This window comes from Scardinius erythrophthalmus, assembly GCF_964197995.2.
Source record: "Scardinius erythrophthalmus genome assembly, chromosome: 9".
NCBI classification, from domain to species: domain Eukaryota; kingdom Metazoa; phylum Chordata; class Actinopteri; order Cypriniformes; family Leuciscidae; genus Scardinius; species Scardinius erythrophthalmus.
The window spans coordinates 36,280,368-36,303,712 of record NC_138229.1 but is presented as its reverse complement, the minus strand read 5'-3'; the positions used below and the strand labels follow the sequence as shown (position 1 = coordinate 36,303,712).

The following is a 23,345-nucleotide window of genomic DNA, read 5'->3' as shown; positions in this document are numbered from 1 at the left end:
GGAACTCCATTTCAGCAGAACAACCATGTCCATCATACAAACAGTTCATGGAGTACAGAAGCTCGAAGTCAAAAGAACGAGTCTTTTAACTATGGGCCAAAAGGAAGATATAGGCCTAAAGAAAGAAAACACGTCCAGGTAAGTTGTACTGACCGTCCTATACAATTTTGCAATGTTCTTTATGTATTTGTGTGTGTGTATATTTATTTTACCTATACATTAATTATATCTTTGTTATTTTACTAGATAAACGTAGGATTAATGGGGCCACATGGAACTGATTTAAAACCTCTAAGAGGGAAAACACTCCCGTTATTTACAGACCCAGAGGTAGCAGCACCTGATCTACTGAAACAAGCTGTCCAGAAAATGAGAACATTTAACAAGGACATGCACGAAGGACCTTATGTCCTTTTGTATCCAGACTGCTCAGAGGTTGTCCATGTGCCTGGGGTCAGAAAGGTAATTTAAATTGGCAGAATATAAAAAGGAAATAGGAAAGGCATATTCCAGGATTACTTTTTTCATTTGCCTAGAAAAACACTATAAAAGAGGTTAGTGGATCTCATAATTCAATATTTTTTTAAATTTTTAGATACTCTGCAGGAGGATAAATAATGGTTGTCTGATTTTATTTTTTTTCAGAGTACGATACCTCAGACTCTGCTTCTGAAATTGTCATCACAACAAGGAGCACAGCTGAATTCAATCGAACTGACACTTTGGTACATCAGTTATTTCTCTTTTTTAAAACATTTATGTATGTTTGTATTTATTCATTTTCATATAATTTATTGTACATTGGATTTTAAGCATAACATCAATGTCCTGGTCAATATTTTAGTGGAAAAAGGCTTGTGTTGATTATTTTGCAGTTACTATTATACAGTAACACAGACAACCATTCAGCATTGATATATACTGTATGTGGTAATGGAAAAATAATGGAAGCTGTTGAAAGTTGTTGATCACTTTATCCGTTTCCTCTCAGGTTTTTGAATCACAAAATAGAAGTACTCCCAAACACAAACTGGAAGATGAAAGGTAGGTGTTGCACACTTGTACACAAAGGAACTTTCAGGCGTGCATGGGTTGAAATTATTTCTTTACTTCTTGACTGGAAATGATAATAATAATTCATATTTTATTGGGCTACAGTGCTTTCACTACCAGGTAAAGTGCAATTTCATATTTTTTTTTCATTTAACTCACAAAACTGATAAAACTACTAGAAGATATTTCACTACTTATTCACATACACATTATACATACATTTATTGCTGCACATAAGCATTAACTTGTGCGAATGTGATATTTCAGTTTTTTATTTTGATTAAATTTGCTACAATTTTTAAAAACCTGTTTTTGCTTTGTCATTATGATGTATTATGTGTAGACTGATGAGGAAAAAGATTAATATTACTATTTTAAATTGAATATATAACACAACAAAGTTTTTAATAAGTGCATGGGGTGTGTAGACTTTCTGAAGGCACTGTATGAGTGCTTTCAGTGTCTGTGTCATTCCAGTCTTTTGTTTCTATATGTTTATACTTACAGTTTGTAACAATTAACACTTAATGTGCAACGCAAAAATAGGGTTTCTTAAATCAATTTTCAATACAACCATTTTTTTCCCCCAAATGTATGTTTGTTAAGGTGGATAGTAATTGTAGGGAAGATAATATTTAATAGTTTTCTTTAGATAATTTAAATTCAATTGGCATTACACAGCAGTGAAACAATGTTTGTGTTCACTCTGTAGATTCAGAGACGGTCTTTCAACCCTGGAGTTTTTGACTGCACTACAGCAACACCCTACTTTGCTGGCCCCTGTCCTGTGCCACTCTGAAAGGCGGCTCACTGCTTTTAAAACAATAGGTTACTGTCATAACCCCAGTTCTCTGAAACATTGAGTGGAGAGATATCTGTAAAGCACGGACGGGACACAGAGCATTTAGCCTCTCTGCGTCATCCTCATCACCGGAACCGGTCGGTTCATCGAGGAGCGTGAGGTTGCCCGCGAAGATCTCCTCTTCGGGGAATGCGGGATTGGGCTGGTCAGCCAAAATAAGCACGGAGGCGCCCCGGGAGTCCCCCAGTAGCGCGTCGTCGTCACCGTGTCCCCCATCTGAGTCAGAAAGGCCGAGCTCAGAGCACTGGGTCGCTACAACTTTAAGACATCGTAAAAGCTTATTGGGCAGCATAAGGCAATGACTGCAATTTTCTGGGTTCTCCAAGGCTTCTTGAGCGTGTTTAAGGCCCAAGCAGACCACGCAGAACGGGTGAAGGTCCTTAGCGGCGATGAGCGCACCACACACGGCCGGGCAGGCCCGTGATAGGCTGTTCCCCGGAGAAGCGGCAGGTTTAGACAGCAAAATTCCGGAGAAGAATACGGAAAAATCCGTGGCGGGCAGCCGTGGAAGGAGGAGAAGGTGAAAAAAGGCGAGAGCGCGGGCGGTTCCGAATGCAGAACACAGCAGAAGACTGAAAAGACGGCTGCTACGTCTGGCGGAGGCTGATCAGGCGGTATGTCCTCCTGAAGACACGAAAGTGAGCAGCGTAATCTAACCGAACTGTGTCAGTGCAGAGATCGCGAGAAGCGAATGTCAACTGGAGAATAGCAGCGCTTGCAGCTGTTATATGCCCCTAGGTAAGGGGGCGGGGCCTTACCTGGCATTGGCTGCATGCTTCTGTCTGTCTAGCCAGACTTGGTACAATTGGATGCTTCTGCAGAGGTCAGGTAGTGATGCCCTTCCCATAGGTGGATCTCGAACACGAGATGATGAAAGAGAACCTGACCTCAGTCCTTTGAGGAGTAATTGAAGACTTAAAGAAAGTCAAACCATGGCCTACTGGGCAGACTATCTCCTTGATTGTGAAGGTTTGTTAGTTCATTTGTTTTTTATAACTAGTTAAGAAAACAAATGGCAATGATGTATCTGAATTGTTTTTCTTTGCAGAAAGCCAGGCTGCTGTGTCTGTGGAAGATGTTTTGATGTTTGCTACTGGGCTGTCTTCACTTCCCCCATCTGGCTTGGAACCACTGCCAAAAAAAAGTTCCTGGATGACTCTGCGTTCCCAATGGCAAATACATGCTCAAACTCCTTGAGATTACCACTCCTAGACTCATACACTTTGTTTAAGTCACAAATGGACTTTGGAATTCAAAATTGTCCAGGATTCGGCTGTTTCTAAGCTATATGATGGATGACCCCTAGAGTTAAGACTCTGAAAAAGTTGTTGTTAAAGGTGCACTTTAAAGTGCAGTTGCCAAAGTTGTTTTTATAATGTTACAGTATGTGAGCATGTTCTTTTCTCAGTAGGGCCTAAACATTTTGAAAATGTTTTAGATCCATGACTCTCAAACTGGGATCCCTTTGTGAATCACTGTTTTAGATAAAGAAACAAGAACTTTTGTTTTCTATACTACAAAGTGTAATAAATACTCATTACTCATTACTATTTTTGATTCATTTACTTCACACTTAAAAACAATTAAGCTTTGGGTACGTGACAGATTCATAAATATTGTGTTCAGACAGACAGCAGTGTTTCAACACTAAAAAAAAAAAAAAAAAAAAAAAACTCTCTTTTTGATAATTTTTTCATAGTTTCATGTACAGTTCTGATGCAGACTCCCAGTTATCTGGCTTCTCTAACTGATTGTGTTCCATGACAAAGTCATAAACCTTCTGCGTGCTCTGCTCTCACACCCTCGAGGATTAAGCTCCCGGAGGAAATTCATCACATCATGTCTCTTCACTCAAAGATTGTACTTTTGTTTAAGTACCTGCCACATCGTGCGGTAGCCAAATAGTTGTCCAGGTCCACGAAGTTCAGATCTGATGGCGTTACACACAGCGCTTGGAGAGGAATAATCCTTTCTGCGGTACAACCCGGCTTCGTTCAGTTTACTTTTAAGAGTCCTCAAGCTGATGTTTACACCGTGTAGACTTGACATCATGTCCACGATTACAGCGTACAAGTGGCTCTCGTTAAAATATTGAACGCAATGATGCAGTAGCCTATGTCTGGTCCGCGTCCTTTAAAAACTCCAAACACCGACCACACGTAAAGCAAAACCGCGTTAAGCTGTTCATGTGTTTGCCACAAAACGGGCAAAAAATCCCCAGCCGCAGTCCATGTTCGGTCACCAACTTCATTCACCCCCTGAACTTTTCCTGGTGTGCCGCTTGCCAAAACCCCACATATTAAGCGCTGTTAAACCGTGTAATAAAATGATCATTCCTACTGTATGGGAAATATATATTTTTTTCATAAGGACCTGAGATTCCTCCTTGAAGATGAAGCTGACTAGCCTGGGAAAACCCAGACAACTTCCGGCGAATTTCAATTCTCTCTTCAGGATAGTCTGGAGAAGAGCCCATTCAAACTCATTACTGTGCCGCTGAAATCGCGGCACCAATCAGAAACGTTTGGGGAGGGATTTACATGATGACGACAGCGCAGCGACGCAGAAGGAGTTCTCACGCAGTGAAAAATACATTGCGGAGCAGAGAGGAGACTGACAACACGCTGGCAGACAGGACAGAGCAGGCTACTTTTCGGTTACGTTTGATATTAAACATATTAAACAAAGTCTCAGCTTTCAAATTTGGTATTTTTTTAAAAGAAATTTAAACAATAAATACCGTTTTGTTGCTCTTTAATGTGCCGTGACAGATCGCTGTAGAGCATCAGTTAAAGCTGTTCTTGTGAACCGATCATCTCTTCCTTCTAGTTAATTTATAGCCTCAAATAAACATGAACAAACATAAGAAGGAATGTTGTTTTAACCACGGAAAGGCGTCAGTACACTCCGTTTTTCAAGTTCAAATCCTCCAATGTTAATCTACTCTCCTGACTGCTTTGTCGGACAAAATGGCGGATGGCGAAGTATGATTGGTCAGATCACCTGTCAATCAAGCTGAGCTACGTCGGTTGGTGACGCCCCTTTGGAAATGATTCGTCTACATAGCTTCCCCAGACCCTTCACTCAGTTTCAACTGAGAAGGGTCTGGTTTTAACCAGGCTAGAAGCTGACTGGAACCCACCTACAATTCAGCCAGCTCATCTCTCATCCCAGTCTGCCTCATTTAGGCCTTGTCCACACGAAGCCGGTGCGTTCCCTATCCGATCATTTTTTTTCCTCATTCTAAAAAAAAATTCCGTAAACACGGCGTCGTTTCAAGAAATATCTGCGTACACACGAAACCACTGAAACCGACTGAAAACGGTGTAGTATATATGCCAGACCAGTATGGGGCGCTGTAATTCTGCCACAGAGATACACTATACACGGAGAAGACTTTGAGCATGCGCATAACCTTGCACGCTGTATTCGAACCAAGAAGAAGAACACGAAGATTATCGCTTGTTGCTCACCACAGTTGCATAGAAGCAATAGATTCTGCTATATATAAAGCTAGTAGGCTTAGTAGCTTCTGCAGCACGAACACAATCATGTAAGTCCGCCATTATTGTTGTTGCTGTTACGCGTGACACAGACGGCACGTGATGTGATGACATCATCGTTTCACAAAATATACAGATTGGCTGTACACACGAAACCGCAAGGGTGTCGTTTTCAGATTTATCCACTTTGGGACCCGGTTTCAAAAAATAGCGGTTTCAGTCTCCCAAAACGCCGGATCCGTGTGGACGAAAAGCCAATACGATAAAAAATGTATACGTATACAGCGAAACGCGTCTCCGTGTGGACGGGCCCTTAAAGAGTCTCTTCACCAAGGCTGTATTTATTTAATTAAAAACTGTGTCATTCTGTGTGCCTGGGTCAAAACATTATCATTATTATAAATAATATTATAAATAACATTATAATATATATATATTATATATACTTATATAATATATATATACTTATATATACTTCGGTGCGCGGCGGACGGTTCACGCCTCGCCGTCGTCCATTAATACCTGATAATGGACACCTCGTCGGGCATATATCATTAGTATAGCTCATTGCAATCTCACATTCATATGGGTAATAAATGATTTTTTTATAAAATGTATCCCATACAATGAAAGTGTTAAGGCATAAAAGCATATGAAATGTAAAATAACGCATATATTTTATGCAGTTTCCAGTGAAATATTAGTATCAGTTCACAAAGAAATTAATCTCGGTGACAAGTGACTTATTTTCATTCACAGTCAGCATTCTTTGTAGACTATTGGGTGATTTCAGGGGGACTCGAACCGACGTAATTCACATCAGCGATTTGCCCTGTGTAATAAATAAAAGGCAATTTTATCTACAAAATGTGAATATCAAAGATTTGACATTTTTCCTTCTCCCCTTCCTCAAATTATTGCACATTATATGTACATGTATTTATTTAATACAGTTTTAATACTGTATTATATTTATTGTTTCCTTAGTTACTTTTGGTGCAATAAACAATTTCAAGTAGTTGTTTTATCTTGCCTAAATCACATTTCTAAAATTCAGTTATACATATTTTGAATTGTTCCAAGTTTGCAAAAATTTACCAAAAACCTATGATTTATAATCAAAAAGAGTATACACAATTATTTCACACCCACTCTTTGTTTCATAAAGACTACAAACACACACAAGATGATTTTGCTCCTTTTTATTTCTATTAACTTCATTATGTACAGTTTGCACACTACATATTTGTGGCCTTGGTTATAATACACCTAAATAATGTAATTAATGCACCCTATCCAACCATAAACTCACACACACCTGGGCTTGACTGATTTTTGTTATCCAACAGTGTGAATACAAGTATACTCAAAACAACCTTATTTTATTAGTAATATGTTGTTCATTTTGAACCAGAGATTATTTCTTTTTGGATCTGACAGGCTGCATTTACACTGCAAGTCAATGCACATATCTGATCTTTTGACCAGATCCCTTTTTTTTTTGTTTACTCTCACTTTAGAAAGGACTTGAATCTGATATCTGTGTTTACATTAATTCCCGCCCAATATGATTTTCGGTGATCGGTTTACTATCCACACACGGTAGCGTGAATGGCCGTGATATTAAAATTATTTACGTAATTCATGTTGGGTGGTCGTGATTATTTGCCAGCATGGACAAGATAACAGCTGTCATGACTCATGAATCTTTAGCAGTGCAAAATCTGACGGAACAGATATATAGTCTGGAGAATATTTTAGTTTATCTACTGCTCAGATCTAGAATTCTGAAGTGAAATAAAAGTTTTTTACAACACAACTTCTTTTCTTTACAAAGATAAATATTAAGTTCCCACCTCAATAAAAAGCTGTGAGCGAGCGCATACAGGCACGTCAGCCTCATAATACAACATTAAAAAGCTATCTTTGTGAATAAACGTGTCTTCCTCGCCTTGTGGTGGCTTGGAATTCAAAGGGGAATCGGATATGCGCGTTTAGACGTGGGTCGGATGTCCGGATATCTGATTTAAAACCACATTTGGAAGTGGAAGATGCGGAAAAAAAAAGGATATCATGCGGATTTTTTTGTATACACATGGGCAACCAATTCCAATCTGTGTCAGATGTGAGTAAAAGATCAGATTTGTTGTGCCAGTGTAAACGCAGCCACTGATGATCTGACCTCATTTTTTGAATGAAAAAGTTCACTCAAGTTTTAAAAAAGAAAACTTAAACTGCATGAGCGCAGATCACTAGCTATGTTTCCATCCAAAGTTCAGTCACATCCAAAAAATTAATACTTCTAATGACCGAATTTGCAAGCTATTCCAAAGTCATTTTTGACCGGGAACACCAAATTAGTGAAATGATTTTCAGCACAGCACGAGGATTGAAGAAATAGTTAATCCATTATTTTTAAAAACACACCAGCTGTGCCATTACTTACGAGACATGCGAGAACCAATGACATTTTTGACATCTCTGATGCCAAACCTGATGTGACATGCCATACTCCAAAGGACAGCGATTACTTTAGAGTTTTGATAGCTACAGTAGAGAAGAAAATTTACAGCAAATAACAACTATACTCTTTAACACTGGATTACCTTAATGGTGATTACCTTAACTTTTGGCTCTTGTTTGGAGCTTGCCAGCCCCAGTTATCATTATAACAAAGAACACTCTGGACAATCTACTAAAAATCTCCGTGTTCCACAGAGGAAAGTCTCAAGTTTGTGAGAAAGTTCCCAGTTTTTTGGAAACCAACTATTAAAGCTTCCAACACCATTCTTTCCATGCATCACCTTACAACTAATATGATAAAGTATGTAATTGTTAAGCATATTAATGCAGATATAGAACTGCTAGTCCGCAAAAAAAAAAAAAAAAAACATCCCTGCAAACAAATCACAACCTTTACTTCGGCAAATTTGGACAATGCTTTTTCTTATGAGTCAGCAGAGTACTTAACCGGCCGAAACACTTCTCACATGATGGGCACTTGTACGGCTTCTCTCCAGTATGCACTCGCTCATGGGCTTTCAGGGAATCAGAAACCGTGAAACTCATTCCACATTGTGCGCACTTGTAAGGTTTCTCGCCAGTGTGAATTCTTTGGTGCCTTTTCAAGTATATGATTCTCGTAAAGGCTTTCCCGCAGTCAAAGCACACGTGAGGTTTCTCGCCGGTGTGGATTTTCTGGTGCTCTTTAAAATTGTGGAGCCATAGAAAACCTCTGCCACACTCAGAACAAACAAAGGGCCTTACGGTCTCATGAGTTTTCTCGTGCTTCTGGAGATGTCGATTCTCAATGAAACTCTTTCCACACTGAGAACAGTGGTATAATTTCTCTCCTGAATGCTTTTTCATGTGACCTACAAGGTTTCCATGATAGATGAAACTCTTCCCGCATTGAGGGCATGTGAAAGGTCTCTCTCCGGTGTGAAGTCTTATATGAATCTTCAGGTTTCCTTTATGTGTGAAATGCCTTCCACACTGACGGCAAGTGAAAGGCTTCAGTCCGGTGTGAATTTTCATGTGATGCAGAAGGCTTCCTTTGTGTGTGAAACTCTTTCCACACTGATCACATGCAAACGGCTTCTCTCCAGTGTGAATCCTCATGTGATCGGTAAGATTGTCTTTATGTATGTAACTCTTCCCGCACAGCTGGCATACGTACGGCCTCAAGCCAGTGTGAACTCTTAAGTGATTCTTAAGGCTTTGTTTATGAATGAAACTCTTCCCACACTGATCACATGGGAAAGGTTTATCTACAGTGTGAAGTCTGTAGTGCTCCATCAGGTGTTCCTTACACAAAAAACTTTTCTGACACTGTTGGCACGTGAAAGGCATATTGACCGTTTTTTGAGCTCCAGTTCGCACTGGAAACACGTTTGCTGTAGTCTCTGAGCAATTTTCTCCAGAGTGAGTTCTGAAGTGATCCATCAGGTGCTCTTTAGACTCAAAATTCCTTTTACATTCAAGACAGGAGAAGAAAAATCCACTTCTATGAGCTCTTTTGTGCCCAAACCTTCTCCCAGACTCGGAGCAACTTAAAACCTGCTGTCCGGTAAGGACAATCTGAGGTTCCTCATTCTGATATTTCTCGTCCACATTCTGTTCATCACTTTCCTCTTTCACTTCTGTCAGCCCTAATGTGAACATAAGAAGAAAAAGTTAAAATCACAAACTGATGATTGTCAAGATCATGGAAAAAAAATTTAAGGAATATTTCATGCTCAGTACAAGATAAGATCAATCGACAGAATCTGTGGAGCAAGAGTAATATCCACCTGTCCCTACTTTACTTTTATACCAACCCCACCCCCCTTAATAAAATAAATAAATAAAAAACATCTGGGTTACAGTGAGGCACGTAAAATGTAAGTGAATTGGCAAATTTTAATAACCATTAAAATGCTTACTTTTTTGTAGTATAGCCATGAAATGTAAACCATATGGGGAAAAAATGCTTCATAACTTTTTCTGTGTAGTTACACGATAAATAAAAATTATTGGGAAAAAGGAAGAATCGAACCTAAACAAGTCGTTTTCCCACTTCATTATACATCATAGAAAATACATTTGCATAATGGCCCGTCTATGTTGTTTGTTGTCCACCTGCAAACAACTTGACCAGCCCTCAAATTTGCAAAACACTTGCTTGTGAAAGATTGTTCGTGAGAGTTGGTACATTCCTCCAGTCTTCAGTGTCACATGATTCACATCTGTGCTTAATATGATGATCAAAGGTGTCAAGTAACGAAGTACAAATACTTAATTACCTTAAGTAGAAATTTTGGGTATCTATACTTTACTGGAGTAATTATTTTTTAGCCTACTTTTTACTTCTATTCCTTACATTTTCACGCAAATATCTGTACTTTCTACTCCTTACATTTTAAAAATAGCCTTGTTACTCCCATTTCATTTCGGTTTGTTTTCATTCCGGCTTATCATCGTTCAAAAAAAAAAAAAAAATTTAAACCTTTCCAGGTAAATTCGCGCCATCCGAATAGAGTGAATTTGATTGTGGTTGGGAAGTATAAACATATATCATTGATGAAAAGTATAAACATATCATTCCGACACCCTATTTGGGCGGGTGGACAAAATTTGGGCTGATTTGGGGTCAGTTCGGCGGTTTTCAAACGTCTACATTTTAAAGTTTAATTGGTTAAAACTAAACTAAACTAATGTGCATGTAGTCCATAAAATCAGTCATCATGACATTACTAAACACGCCCATGCAGAGTCAGCTGGCGTTGGTGGTGACGTCACCGACGAGCACGCACTTTTAGCCAATCAGCGATCAGCAGGCAGACGCGATTTAGCGCAATAAGTTGTAGCTGTATATTCAAGTGACCTCTAAAGCCAAAGTGACATACATATACAATAAGGTGTATCTACAGTAAAGAGTGAGTTAGTGAGCAACTCTAAAAACGTACTCATGTGGTGGGAGATGGTGAATATAACTCAGGAGAGCACAGTTGAATGACTTGAATTGAAATCGAATATGGGACGACTCCTGTCCATGGTCATGTGCACACTAGCCTAACCAGACATCTGCAACTTTTACACCGTCCAGACTAAGGCTGTCACTTTTGAGAAAAATCAAATTCGAACGGATATCGAATATCAAGAAATGTATTCGAATATATTCGAATATCTACGAGTAAAATGTAAAAGGAAGTTAATGAACAACCTCGATTCATCAGGTAACGCCACATGGTCGCTGAATTTCACTGTGCTTCATGAAGAGTTTTTCTTTTGCGTGAAAAAGCCGTTTGCCGGAGATGTGTTAAAAGATAGCGGAGTGCAATGTGCATTCATGATTAGGCTACCGGTATAATAATCCTCCTGGCGCCGGGTCTGAGTAATGTACTCTCTTACCTTTGTTATTTGATTAACATTAATGACACTTTAAGACCAGCCGCTGCGGACAGAGACGCGATCTGACACGTGTCGCATTTTCTCACAAATCTCTACGTTCATTTAAGACTTTATTTAAATAATTTAAGACTGCTCTTATGAGGACACTCGACAAAACGGACATTTGGCATAATTTGTGTGTTATGGTTTGTTCAAGCCCGAAAGAGAACTCGATACTGACACGCGTCTTTTCTGTGGGTCGTGTGTGTGTGTGTGTGTGTGTGTGTGTGTGTGTGTGTGTGTGTGTGTGTGTGTAATAGGCAGGAATTACAGCGCGGACTCATTTGTCTTGTCGTTATCTTCCATTTTCAAAACAAGCTGGCTATTGGCTATTATTCGCTTGATTTGGTCATGGGCCTACGCTACAATACGTTTAGAGCGGCCGCTACTGGATGAGATGGCAAACAATACAATAAAAAGCAAACGGTCTAATCATAGAATGTAAAAAATGCGCAAAACATGGCACTTTAAAAACCGGATAGTTTATTTATAGTTCGGTTTCGGATATTTCACGTCATGTTCGAATGCATATTCGAATATCGAATAAAAAGTGACAGCCCTAGTCCAGACTGCACTCTACTTGTCCCTGACAGCTGCTGAAAAAGGTTTGAATCAACGAAGAATCCGTTTTGACTGCTAAATTCTGCGTTGTTCTGCAATGTGTACTTCCGAGGGTTAAAGTCATCGGTTCATTTCTTGATTGCCGTTTTGGCAGTGTCCACCTGGACATTTTAGACATATTTGCTAATTCTCCTTAATTATTGCCCTGTTTTAATCCGTTTTCCTAGAAAATGTATCTATTTTTTATTTTATTTTTATCATCGTTATTTTGTTTAACCACTACAAAGACGTCAGAGTCAGTGGCAAACATCAGAAGGACTAGCCGAGGAAAGGCTGTTCCAGGCGGGGCGAGCGCCCCGTTGATCGCCTGGAATGGATCTCACAACCTAAAACTTGCAATAGGAAATCTCGAAGATAAAATTTTTGTAAATGTTTAGAAATAAGCCACAGATTTGAGCTTTAAACAACTACATTCTCACCTGAAAAACTCTTAAAATTACATTTCATGACACAATAACAGTAGTATTATATTTCAGCTGTATATTAAAAAAATGGCGCTTCTTATGTTGTCGTTCCCCTTGTAGCACGCGCAAGTGACGATACTCTGTCAACCAATCAACGTTCTGCAGTGAGTCTAGCTCCACCCTTAAGTACAGTACCACTGTGCTAGGTACCCTAGCGGAAGGGTACCGAAAAAGTGGTACGGTACCAGGCTTGAGCAAAATTCTGAATTTCAGAATTGGCCTCCATTCAATTCATGAATTGGAATTTGAATTGAATTTACTCCGCCCCACAAGACGTTGAATTGAATTTGAATTGGAATAACAAGAAGTGGAATTAAATTCATGGCAATTCAAAGAAATTCCACACAGTCACACAACAGAAAGAGTGTGTTGAGTCTCGCATACATTCAGTGTTAGGAAGGTTACTTTGGAAATGTTATTGCTTACTGTTATTAGTTACCCATTATAAATGTGGTTTGGATTACTTTATTTGGATAACTTTATCAATGCAAAGCAATTTCATTTTAAGTTGAATAGTAACTAATTGAATTAAACATTTTATCTCAGTAATACAACTAAATACAATTACATTAATTTTGTAATTTAATAACAGAAATTTCATTTCATGTAACTATTTACTCCTCAGCCCTGCATACATTTTGTTCTAAAATAGATATTGATCAAATTCTTGAAATAAATTACCCCCTCAGTGTTATTTAATTATTTTTGTTCCAATGTAATTTTCATTTCAAAGTAATCACACAATCACAAAGTTGTTGTAAATGCAGTTATCATTTAGTCCAATGCAAAAAATTACTGAGCAACACTGTTGCATCTAATTCTCAATAGCTCCTCAAATGTTTTTTTCATTGAGTCTGCACCGTTCTGGTCTGAATATCTTTCCTGCAATGGCTTCCGGCCACTTTGACGCTCTCGCCGCCGGCGGTGTGAACGCACAGTTCTCTACTGACTGACTCAGTCATAAAGACTGTATGTAACTTCTGTTGCTGTTTACGGTCAGAGACTATTTTTTACAGCGGAAGGAAGGCGTTTAGTGATTTTTCTTCATAAAAGTTTATGAAAAACAAACCGCCTAAAAAATGCCCTTCAGCCGTGACCTATTCACGATACAGGACAGCCTCTCAGTACCTTATTGCTTACATATTTCTGTAGTACGGCCAAACAGCGTAGTAGATCATTCATAAACTCACATAAAGGAATGAGCATGCTCACGCCTCAAGCGTCTACGGCTACGCCAAAAAGATTACTGTATTCTATAAACCAATGAAATTGGGTGTGGGCGGGGCGACACACTCTGTGGTCACTTCTTTGGGCTGGTTTTTTTACACAGACCTGGCAACCCTTGTCCGGTTGTGTGTTTTGGGCAATATTCCATTAGGATTTAATGTTTTTTTTTTTTTTTACATGCTACCAACAGAACGCAAAAAATAACCAGTAGAGACCCAGAGGGACCATTACAGTTTCCATCAAAACCAAACCAATTTCCATTATAACCATTAAATCAATTACAGATTATATAAGGGTTTCTATTGTTAGTTTTTTTTTTCAGCACATCAGCAGGGTAATCTTGTTTTATCAAAATGGTGCGCGTGGGGCGCGTCGCTGCAAACTGCTAACGTTACTCTCATGAAAGGTCAATTATTATTATTTTTTTTTAATTAGATGATTTGTTTTCCGCCAAATCCTATCGTGTGCCTTCAGAAATGGATTGTCCTGAGTCACATCGTACTTTCTCGATCGATTATGTCATTCTTGTATTATTGCCGTCAGACCTGGCACATTACTAGCATATAAAACTATAGTCATGTATGCCATGCATCTTCCCTCTAAAGTTACATGTCAATGTATGCCATCTAACGTTAACTGTTATTTCGCAGCCACCAAAACTAGCAGTGGAGCTTGTTACCGAGCGCAGTAAATAATGAAGAATCAAACCTCTTTGTTCATCTGTCTGCTCAGTTTTCACTCGCCATGGCTCTGGGATCGTCATTTCTTCACTCTCCTCTTTTATAAAGTCCATCTTTACAATTGTAACGTTATGTGACGAAGACATAATGTGATAAAGCTTGAGTTTGGGCCTGTTCAAACGCGGGTCTTCACGTTCAGAGTAACAGTAATATATGAGATATTTTTATCTGATTCGCATAACTCCTTCTATTCACTAGATACACGCGTCCTTCTGAGAATATCCAAAGTCAGACGTTTTATATGTTTACTTAATACCTGCAGCTGTCCACTATAAAGTGTACTGTTGTTGAGCGATACACTCACTGAAGATAACGCTAGAGGAACAAGATGGCAACGCGACTTTCTTCTTCTCGAGTTTCAGTGTTTGTTTGTTGCTTTATCGCTGCCTACTGAACTGGAGACTGGCGTGTTGACGCAGGGATGACGTAGACAACCCGAAAGTTAGTAGCGCCATGTTGTTGTTTTTTTTTTTTTTTTTTTTTTGCTTTTATATATAGAAACAGATGAAAATATAAAAACATCTTCAGGGGGATATTAAGGAGTGTCAACAGAAATGTTCACATATAACAGACAAGAGAAACAAATAAAATAAAATAAAAGGGTAAACACAAGCAAATATTATTTAATCTATATATATATATATATATATATATATATATATATATATATATATATATATAGCTAATGTTAAATAATAAGATAATAATAAGAAAACAGAAACATTAATAAGGAGAGGGAAGCAAACTAAGCCTCATCAACAGAATCATTACAGAAATTATATTGTTTCAAGAATCTGTCACATTTTATTTATTTAAATAAATAAAAATTGAGAATCTCCCTCAATTAAAAAATGTGAGAGAGGAAGTGAGCCGAGAATGTTTGCTTATAGATAAAACCAATACCAAATAATAATAATAATAATAATAATAATAATTTAAAAAAGGTTATATTCCTTAGACTTGTTGTAAGCGTTAGTATTGTAAACAGTATCTTTTGAATTAAACATTGGGCAAACCAGCCCTTTAGTGAACTGGAGTTAAATATTGTTTCACTAAATAAAAAATAAAATAAAATAAAATAAAATAAAGAATTATTGGAAATTTAACATTTTTGAACATGTTTGTCTATTAATTTTATTCTTTTAATTATTATTATGTCATATATTTATTTAGATTTTTCTAAATTACTTGGTGGACAATTTTTTCAAGGTACGTAAATACTTAAAAAAAAATAATGAAAGGGGTATTACTGATGCATTTGATTTTGTAGAATAAAATGAGAAAATATCTTGAGCTTGTGTTCACCTTATATTTCAGACATTTTCAAAACCGACAAACGACTTCAGGATGATGGAATGCAAACTCGTTTCTGGGTTTCAGGATTCATGTGGATTCCTTTATAACCTTTAGACTATAAATTACACACACACACACACACACACACACACACACACACACACACACACACACACACAATACATCTGTAATTATTAAATTTATATGGTCTAATACAGGACCTCTTGTATGTAACGCCTCTTGTTTTTACCCAATAGATTTCTAGTGGTATAGTTTGAATGTTAATAATAATAAATTGTATGTTACATACATTGGATTGCCTATGTCAACTTCATAAGTCTTATCATGATCAAAATGTGAGATATTAACATTTTATAGAATATGATATAATAGTGTGCTTATTTACTCATTTGACAATGTTGAAGTATGACAATTAGTGTTTTTTAAATGGCCAATAATTAATAATAATAAAAATAATAAATAAATACATAAATTAATTAATTAATTAATTAATAATAATAAGAATAACAATAATAATAATTATTATTTGTATTTAGCAATAATATACATAGGCTGCATTTCGGCCACTCATAAAAAGTTAACATTATACACAACTACAGATGCAGATGATCCCACTACAGAATGGATGGAAGACACAAATAATTTTAATTGTCCCCATTTTCAGTGATATTATAGCAAATGTGGGTGCAATACAGCCCTCTGTTTCTACCGTAATCTCTTTAACAGTATACATGTGAATTGATCATGGAACAATGCTCTTGATTGCCACAGTATGCTAATGCCTATCTGGTGCAAGAGATCATTGATATACGAATTGAGGACTTTTCGTGACAATTCAGGGACAGGACAGTCCCGTCTAAAGAATCAGAATAACACCTCTAATACATACCTTTGTCACATGTTTCACAATGCCCCATTAACTACTGTGTTAACTTTGTCATGTTTGGTCTCATCTGGCAGCTTAAAAATGAAATAGAATTCTTGTGATTTCTACAGAGATGTCCAAGAGATGTTTTCATATAGTTTTAGAACTATGGCTTAAGATGCATTGAGTGAGGAGATTATGGTAATGTGTTTCTCATCTCAATCACTATCCATTTGCCTAAAGGCTTAGTGGTCCTTGTGTTGTTGTTTTTTTCTTTCAGTTGGTTTTGTTGTTTGCATTCCATTTTTACAAACTTTCCTGACATAATTTGCTTGTAATATGAAAAAGGAAACAGCTGCGTAACGTAACCTACTAGAGGAAAAGGCTGTTACTCCTGAACACCAGCGCGTTTACTGTTAAGGGTTTGCTATTATCACTAGGGAATGTCTCCATCTAAAGGCTTTCAGAATCACAAGACGACATTGTGAAGCAGTCATTTTTAATTGCCTTTGCTTTGGTATAATCACACTTTTTGAATTTGTGCCACTCTGAAGAGAGTAAAGAGAGTGATAAGATTGACTTTATTCAAGAACCATTTTATGGTTTCTTACAGCATTGCCACCTAATGGCACAGGCCTACAGAAATAGAGTCAAGTCGCGTTTCCACCAGTCGGGCCGATCCGTTCTAAGACTGCATGTCCACCAAAGTGTTTTCATCCAGTTGAAAACGCTAGGCACTCTGCTGAAAACGCCTAAGAGCTTTTTGGCATTGCAGAGTTTTTTCAGTTGAGACGCTTTGCTTGTTATGATACAGAATATCCGCAGATGTGTTACTATGGCAGTCAGTTGTAGCCTACTGGGCTTCATTAGCCTACTATTATATTGAAGGTAAAATGAACTGATTTGTATACAAACACTTAAATTACACTTTTATTTATTTTTATAATAATTAAGTTATATGAAATATAAACATTTAAATGGTGGCTGTCATAAAAAACTTGCCAGATTTATTCAAACATGCATTAAATATATTGAAGAACATTAAAAATTATAATGAACATGTGATATGGTAAGCAAAATGCTCCTCTCTAGAGTTATTTTTTTTTCTCGTAAAAATGAAAATCGATTAAAAATCGAGAAATCTATGTTTTTTACCCAGCCCTAATCTCAGCATAATTCACCAATTTGCATAGGCTAATATGTCTATTCGACTAATTCTCAAAAGCTGTTATAGCATGCAATCAAAGTAGTATGAACAGATCTTCAGACCATTTATATTGCAGATTCTTTAAGCTTAAGCTCATATTTAGGAGAGACTGAGGGCACATCAGAGTCTGATGACACAGTAATGTTGATTTGTCCTCCTGAAAAAAAATCGAGCTGGGGAATGTTGTCTTGCCCAAGTAAGGATCACCAATCTTGAATTACATCTATACAGAATGACTTAAATAGTAAGATATTTGGAACTATACTTGTCAGTTGTGAATAATTTCTCATCTCTGCTCAATATTACATCATTACCCCCTCCAGAGGATTAAAGATATCCTAAAGAGCAGCCCTGGAGGCGAGAAGATTATAAACGAATACACGCGCACTAAAAGTCTGTCAGATGGCAGAAGACGTGACTTGGTGAAAATACTGGTTGCCCAGTTGACAAATGAACATGGGTAGGTTGTTCATACGTTAATTTGTAAATTGATGTAATTGGTTTGTGTGTGTATAGAACAAGCCCTTGCTGGCGTTTGAAGGAAGAATATGCAAAGGGAATCATCTCCCTATTCCCATACAAGCTTGGTTATGTAAATAGCTGTTGCCTCTCAGTCTTTTTGATTTACAGGTGGAGGATATACTCTGTATATTGCAGAGTAAAGATTATCTACATTACAATGCAGAAGATGGAAGTGGATATCTGGCATGGAGAATAAAAACAGAAAGAAGCATCAGAGGGACGGATAAAACAGAACACAAACAGGTGCGAGATTTGATGTTTAGTCAGTGCTTTTATTAACTTGGCTGGAAGGCTTGATTAACTTTTTTTTTATTCAACATAAAACTTGCTTATTTTACTCATCTTACTTTACTCATTGTCTTTGAAGTATTCTTTTGTTCCAGATTGGTCTGTCATTAAGTCATAATGTAAATGAGGTCAAGTGTTACATAATATCTCTTGAAAATATAATTGCTGTTCTTTTTAAATGCAAATATGTTTTGCATAATCATCCATGTTGGGCACATTTAAAAGTCACTCTGGGATACTGTATATGCATGTTTTTTCCTGTCATGTATCTAGTTTTGGTATTTGTGTTGTGCTTTTGAAAGAAAAGGAACTAAATATTTGGTTTTCATATTGTCTTCAACACTCTCAGGTGGGCCAACTACTGACAGGGATCCCTTCAAAGAAGACAGCTGGTTGAATGATGAACGTCAGTGTCAGGAAGCAATTGCTCTGATGAAGCATACAGCTGACGAGGCAGTGGTAAAGGAAAAGATGAGGTTAACACTGGCCTATCGCCAGAAGATGCTGCGCAGCACGACCCTAAAGAGTCATCTAATATTCAATCTATTTTCCTGCAATTCATGGATATACCACGCTGTGGTGACCCACAAGGATGTCTGAAAGAGACATTCACCAAGGGACTGTACCTTTAAGAAAAGGGGGGTTTTAGACGATGACGAGTTCCGGTTTGGTCGTTGTGTTTTTGTTTTGATATCACTCGCTGTACTGTGTGATAGAGATATTGAAGTGGATAGTAAAGCTGACTCGACGTATCTCCGTCTCTTGTCTCCTCACTTACTGCACTCCACATTTGGTGACCCCGACGCGAGTTGAACACTGCTGAATTATGTCACACAACGACGGTGGTGAAAACGCAGCGGCGCGGCTAATGTCGGCGCTATCTACGCAGCCACCATCAAGTTACCGGACTTTTGGCAGCACAATCCACGGCCGTGGTTTCAGCACATCGAGGCACAGTTCCAGCTGAGAGGAATAACACAGGACGTTACAAAGTATTTCCACGTGGTAGCGGCCTTAGATGCCTCGACGACGGCCAGGGCTATGGCGCTGTTAGAGGCTCCTCCTGCTGACGGCAAGTACGACGCACTTAAAACGTTCCTGTTGAGCCTCTTTGAACTGTCAGAACTGGAGAAGGCAGACCGCCTGCTGTCCCTGAACGGCCTTGGCGACAGCAAGCCGTCCGAGTTAATGGAGAGGATGCTGGCGGTGCTGGGCGCGGCGGATCCCTCATTCCTTTTCGCCCACATATTCCTGCGGCAGCTTCCAGCACCCGTGCGCACTGCATTGGCTAGTTCCCCCCTCCCTTCCTCCAGAGACTACCGAGCACTGGCGGTGGAGGCAGACAGGATTTTCCTCGCCAACCGACAGCAGTTTGTCCATGCACTGCTGCCCACCCAGCGCACATCTGTTCCACCCTTGGAGGACGACCCAGACACTGCAGCTGCTGTGACGGCCCGCCGACAGCGTGAGGACGGGTGGTGTTATTACCATTCCAGGTTTGGGGCCAAAGCCAAGCAGTGTCGTCAGCCTTGCAGTTTTGGAGCCCAGGGAAAAGCCAGGGCCGGCGCTCATTAGCAGCTATGGGCGCTGGCCGTGACTGCAAGCTGTTGTTCATCACTGACACCTTGTCTGGCCGGCGGCTGCTGGTCGATTCTGGGGCTCAGCGCAGCATCCTGCCGGCGCAGCCGGTGGACACCATGGCTGGCGGACACGGCCCCCCGATGGACGCCGCTAACGGCACACCCATTCGTACCTATGGCACGAGGCATGTGGAAGTGTGTTTCGGCGGGCGGCGTTTCAGCTGGGACTTCGTCATGGCTGCTGTGTCTACGTCGCTCCTGGGGGCGGATTTTCTCTGCGCTTATAGACTGTTGGTGGATGTTACAAACTGCCGCCTGATTGACGCCCTCTCTTTTGCTTCGTACCCCTGCACGCTGGGAGGGACAGGGGCGCTTTGTCTGTCAAACACGCTGGCCAACGGGGACCTGTATCAACGCCTACTTGCTGAGTTCCCCGACATCACCACGCCCACGTTTTCATCGGCGGTGGCTAAGCATGGCGTGGAGCACTACATCACCACGGTGGGCCCCCCAGTCTACGCACGAGCCCGGCGCCTCGACTCTGCCAAGCTCGCTATCGCCAGGGAGGAGTTCGCCACCATGGAGCACCTCGGCATCGTGCGCCGCTCCAACAGCCCGTGGGCTTCTCCCCTGCACATGGTGACCAAGGCTGATGGCGGATGGCGTCCCTGTGGAGATTTCCGTCGCCTGAACGACGCCACCACACCCGACCGGTACCCAGTGCCGCACATCCAGGACTTCTCTGCCCACCTAGCCGGTGCCACCATTTTCTCAAAGGTGGACCTGGTGCGCGGTTACCACCAGGTGCCTGTCCACCCGCAGGATGTCCCCAAAACAGCGGTCATCACACCCTTTGGCCTTTTCGAATTCCTACGGATGCCTTTCGGCCTCAAGGGGGCAGCGCAGACGTTCCAGCGTCTCATGGACTCGGTGCTGCGAGATATGCCGTTCATGTTTGTTTACTTGGACGACATTCTCGTGGCCAGCGCATCTGCAGACGACCACCGAACTCATCTCCGGCAGCTGTTCGGCCGGCTCAGTGAGCATGGCCTCATCATCAACCCGGCCAAGTGCGAGTTTGGCCGGTCATCCATCACCTTCCTCGGCCACCACGTCACCCCACAGGGGGCAGTCCCCCTCCCTGCCAAGGTGGAGGCCGTCGCCAGTTTTCCACGCCCACGCACTGTGAAGTCCCTGCAGGAGTTCCTGGGCATGGTGAACTTCTACAACCGTTTCCTCCCCCGTGCGGCCCAGCTCATGCGTCCATTGTACTACGCCTTGCGGGGTAGGAGACCGGCGGACACGTTGGATTGGTCCCCAGAGATGACTGATGCGTTTGATGCTGCCAAAACTGCGCTGGCCAACGCTGCTCTGCTGGCGCACCCGTCTCCGACCGCCCCAGTTGCTCTTACTACGGACGCCTCTGATTACGCCGTGGGGGCTGTGTGTGAGCAGTGGGTGAGCGGAGCCTGGCAGCCGCTGGCCTTTTTCAGCAGGAAGCTCCGGGACAATGAGAGGAAGTACAGCGCCTTCGACAGGGAGCTCCTGGGTCTTTTCCTCGCCACCCGTCATTTCCGTTTCCTGTTGGAGGGTCGGCGGTTCACGGCTTTCGTTGACCACAAGCCGCTGACGTTTGCTATGGCCAAGTCTACGGAGCCATGGTCTGGTCGACAGCAGCGTCAGCTCTCGGCCATCTCCGAGTTTACCACTGACATTCAGCACGTGGCTGGCAAGGACAATTTCGTCGCCGACTGCCTCTCCCGGGCGGTCGTTGGTTCCGTCCACTTGGGCCTCGACTATGCGGCTATGGCTGCTGATCAAACGGCGGACTCTGAGGTGCAAGCCTACAGGACGGCCCCCACGGCGCTGCTCATGGAAGATGTGATGTTTGGCGTGGCTAACGCTACACTCCTCTGCGACGTCTCCACTGGGCAACCTCGCCCCATGGTACCTGCTGCCTGGAGGCATTAAGTTTTTGATGCCATCCATGGTCTTTCCCACCCGGGGGTGAAGGCCTCTACCAAGCTGGTGGGGGCCAAGTTCGTCTGGCCGGGCCTGCGGAGGGATGTCAGGGCCTGGGCTGCGGCCTGTGTGGCGTGCCAGCGCGCAAAGGTGACTCGTCATACCAAGGCTCCTTTGGCACCCTTCAAAGTGCCAGAGAGACGTTTTGATCATGTGAATGTGGACCTGGTGGGCCCACTTCCCCCCTCCCGTGGTTACACCTACCTCCTCACCATGGTGGACAGGACCACCAGGTGGCCAGAAGTAGTTCCCCTGTCCTCCACTACATCAGCGGAAGTGGCCCGGGCGTTCATTACGGCTTGGGTGGCCCGTTTCGGCACACCGTCCGACCTCTCCTCGGACCGGGGTCCGCAGTTCACATCGGAGCTTTGGTCTGCGGTCGCCGAGGTCCTTGGGGTGAAGGTCCATCGTACCACAGCCTATAACCCACAGAGCAACGGATTGTGCGAGCGGTTTCATCGTGACATGAAGGCCGCGCTCAGGGCCAGCCTTACGGGCAGCGACTGGGCTGACCGCCTCCCATGGGTTATGCTTGGCCTTCGCTCCGCCCCCAAGGAAGATCTTCAAGTCTCATCTGCCGAGCTGGTGTATGGCCAGCCGCTGCGTGTCCCGGGGGAGTTTCTTCCAGATGCCACGGCCCCGTGGTCAGTTGCCTCACATCGGGCTGCGTCTCGGGACATTGCAGACGCTTTTGTTCCTATTCCAACGTCCCACCATGGCCTTCCCCGGTCCTACGTGCCCAAGGATTTACCATCAGCCAAGTATGTTTTCATCCGCCACGATGGCCATCGGACACCGCTGCAGCCCCCATACGATGGGCCCTTCCGTGTCCTGGAGGGGGGGTCTAAGAACTTTGTTGTGGATATGGGGGGCAGGCCTGAGCGGGTGGCTATTGACCGTCTCAAGCCTGCTCATGTGGATATTGGGGAACCGTTACAGCTGGCCCTGCCCCCACGGCGAGGGCGCCCACCTGCGGCAACCTTGCCCCCTGCCCCGCCCCCTGCCCCGCCCCTTGCCCCGCCCCTTGCCCTTGGCCCCTCTACTGTTAGGCGCAGCCGGTATGGCCGCCCAGTCCGCCCCCCTGTGCGTTGACTTTGTTATGTGCTGGACTGTTCTGTTTTGCACTAGTGCATAGTGTCACAT

The 23,345-nt window shown here is 41.6% G+C and overlaps 1 protein-coding gene across 1 annotated transcript; it reads right to left on the bottom strand.

Annotated features, from left to right (window-relative positions):
* Nucleotides 1-6,612: 6,612 nt before the first annotated feature.
* LOC308695829 (uncharacterized protein) lies at nucleotides 6,613-14,772 on the bottom strand. The gene is made up of 2 exons (XM_081374057.1): nucleotides 14,370-14,772; nucleotides 6,613-9,569 (listed from the first exon to the last, which is right to left on the bottom strand). The coding sequence occupies exons 1-2, from the start codon at nucleotides 14,485-14,487 to the stop codon at nucleotides 8,335-8,337; spliced, it is 1,353 nt and encodes a 450-aa protein (XP_081230183.1). The 5' UTR covers nucleotides 14,488-14,772; the 3' UTR covers nucleotides 6,613-8,334.
* Between the last annotated feature and the right edge of the window lie 8,573 nt (nucleotides 14,773-23,345).

What these genes read in the sequence shown, in the direction of transcription:
- LOC308695829 (XM_081374057.1), bottom strand. Translation starts at nt 14,487, where the DNA reads ATGTCTTCGTCACATAACGTTACAATTGTAAAGATGGACTTTATAAAA. An exon ending in GCAGACAGATGAACAAAGAG is followed by an intron (nt 9,570 to 14,369) that starts GTTTGATTCTTC and finishes TGTTCACATTAG; the next exon opens with GGCTGACAGAAGTGAAAGAG.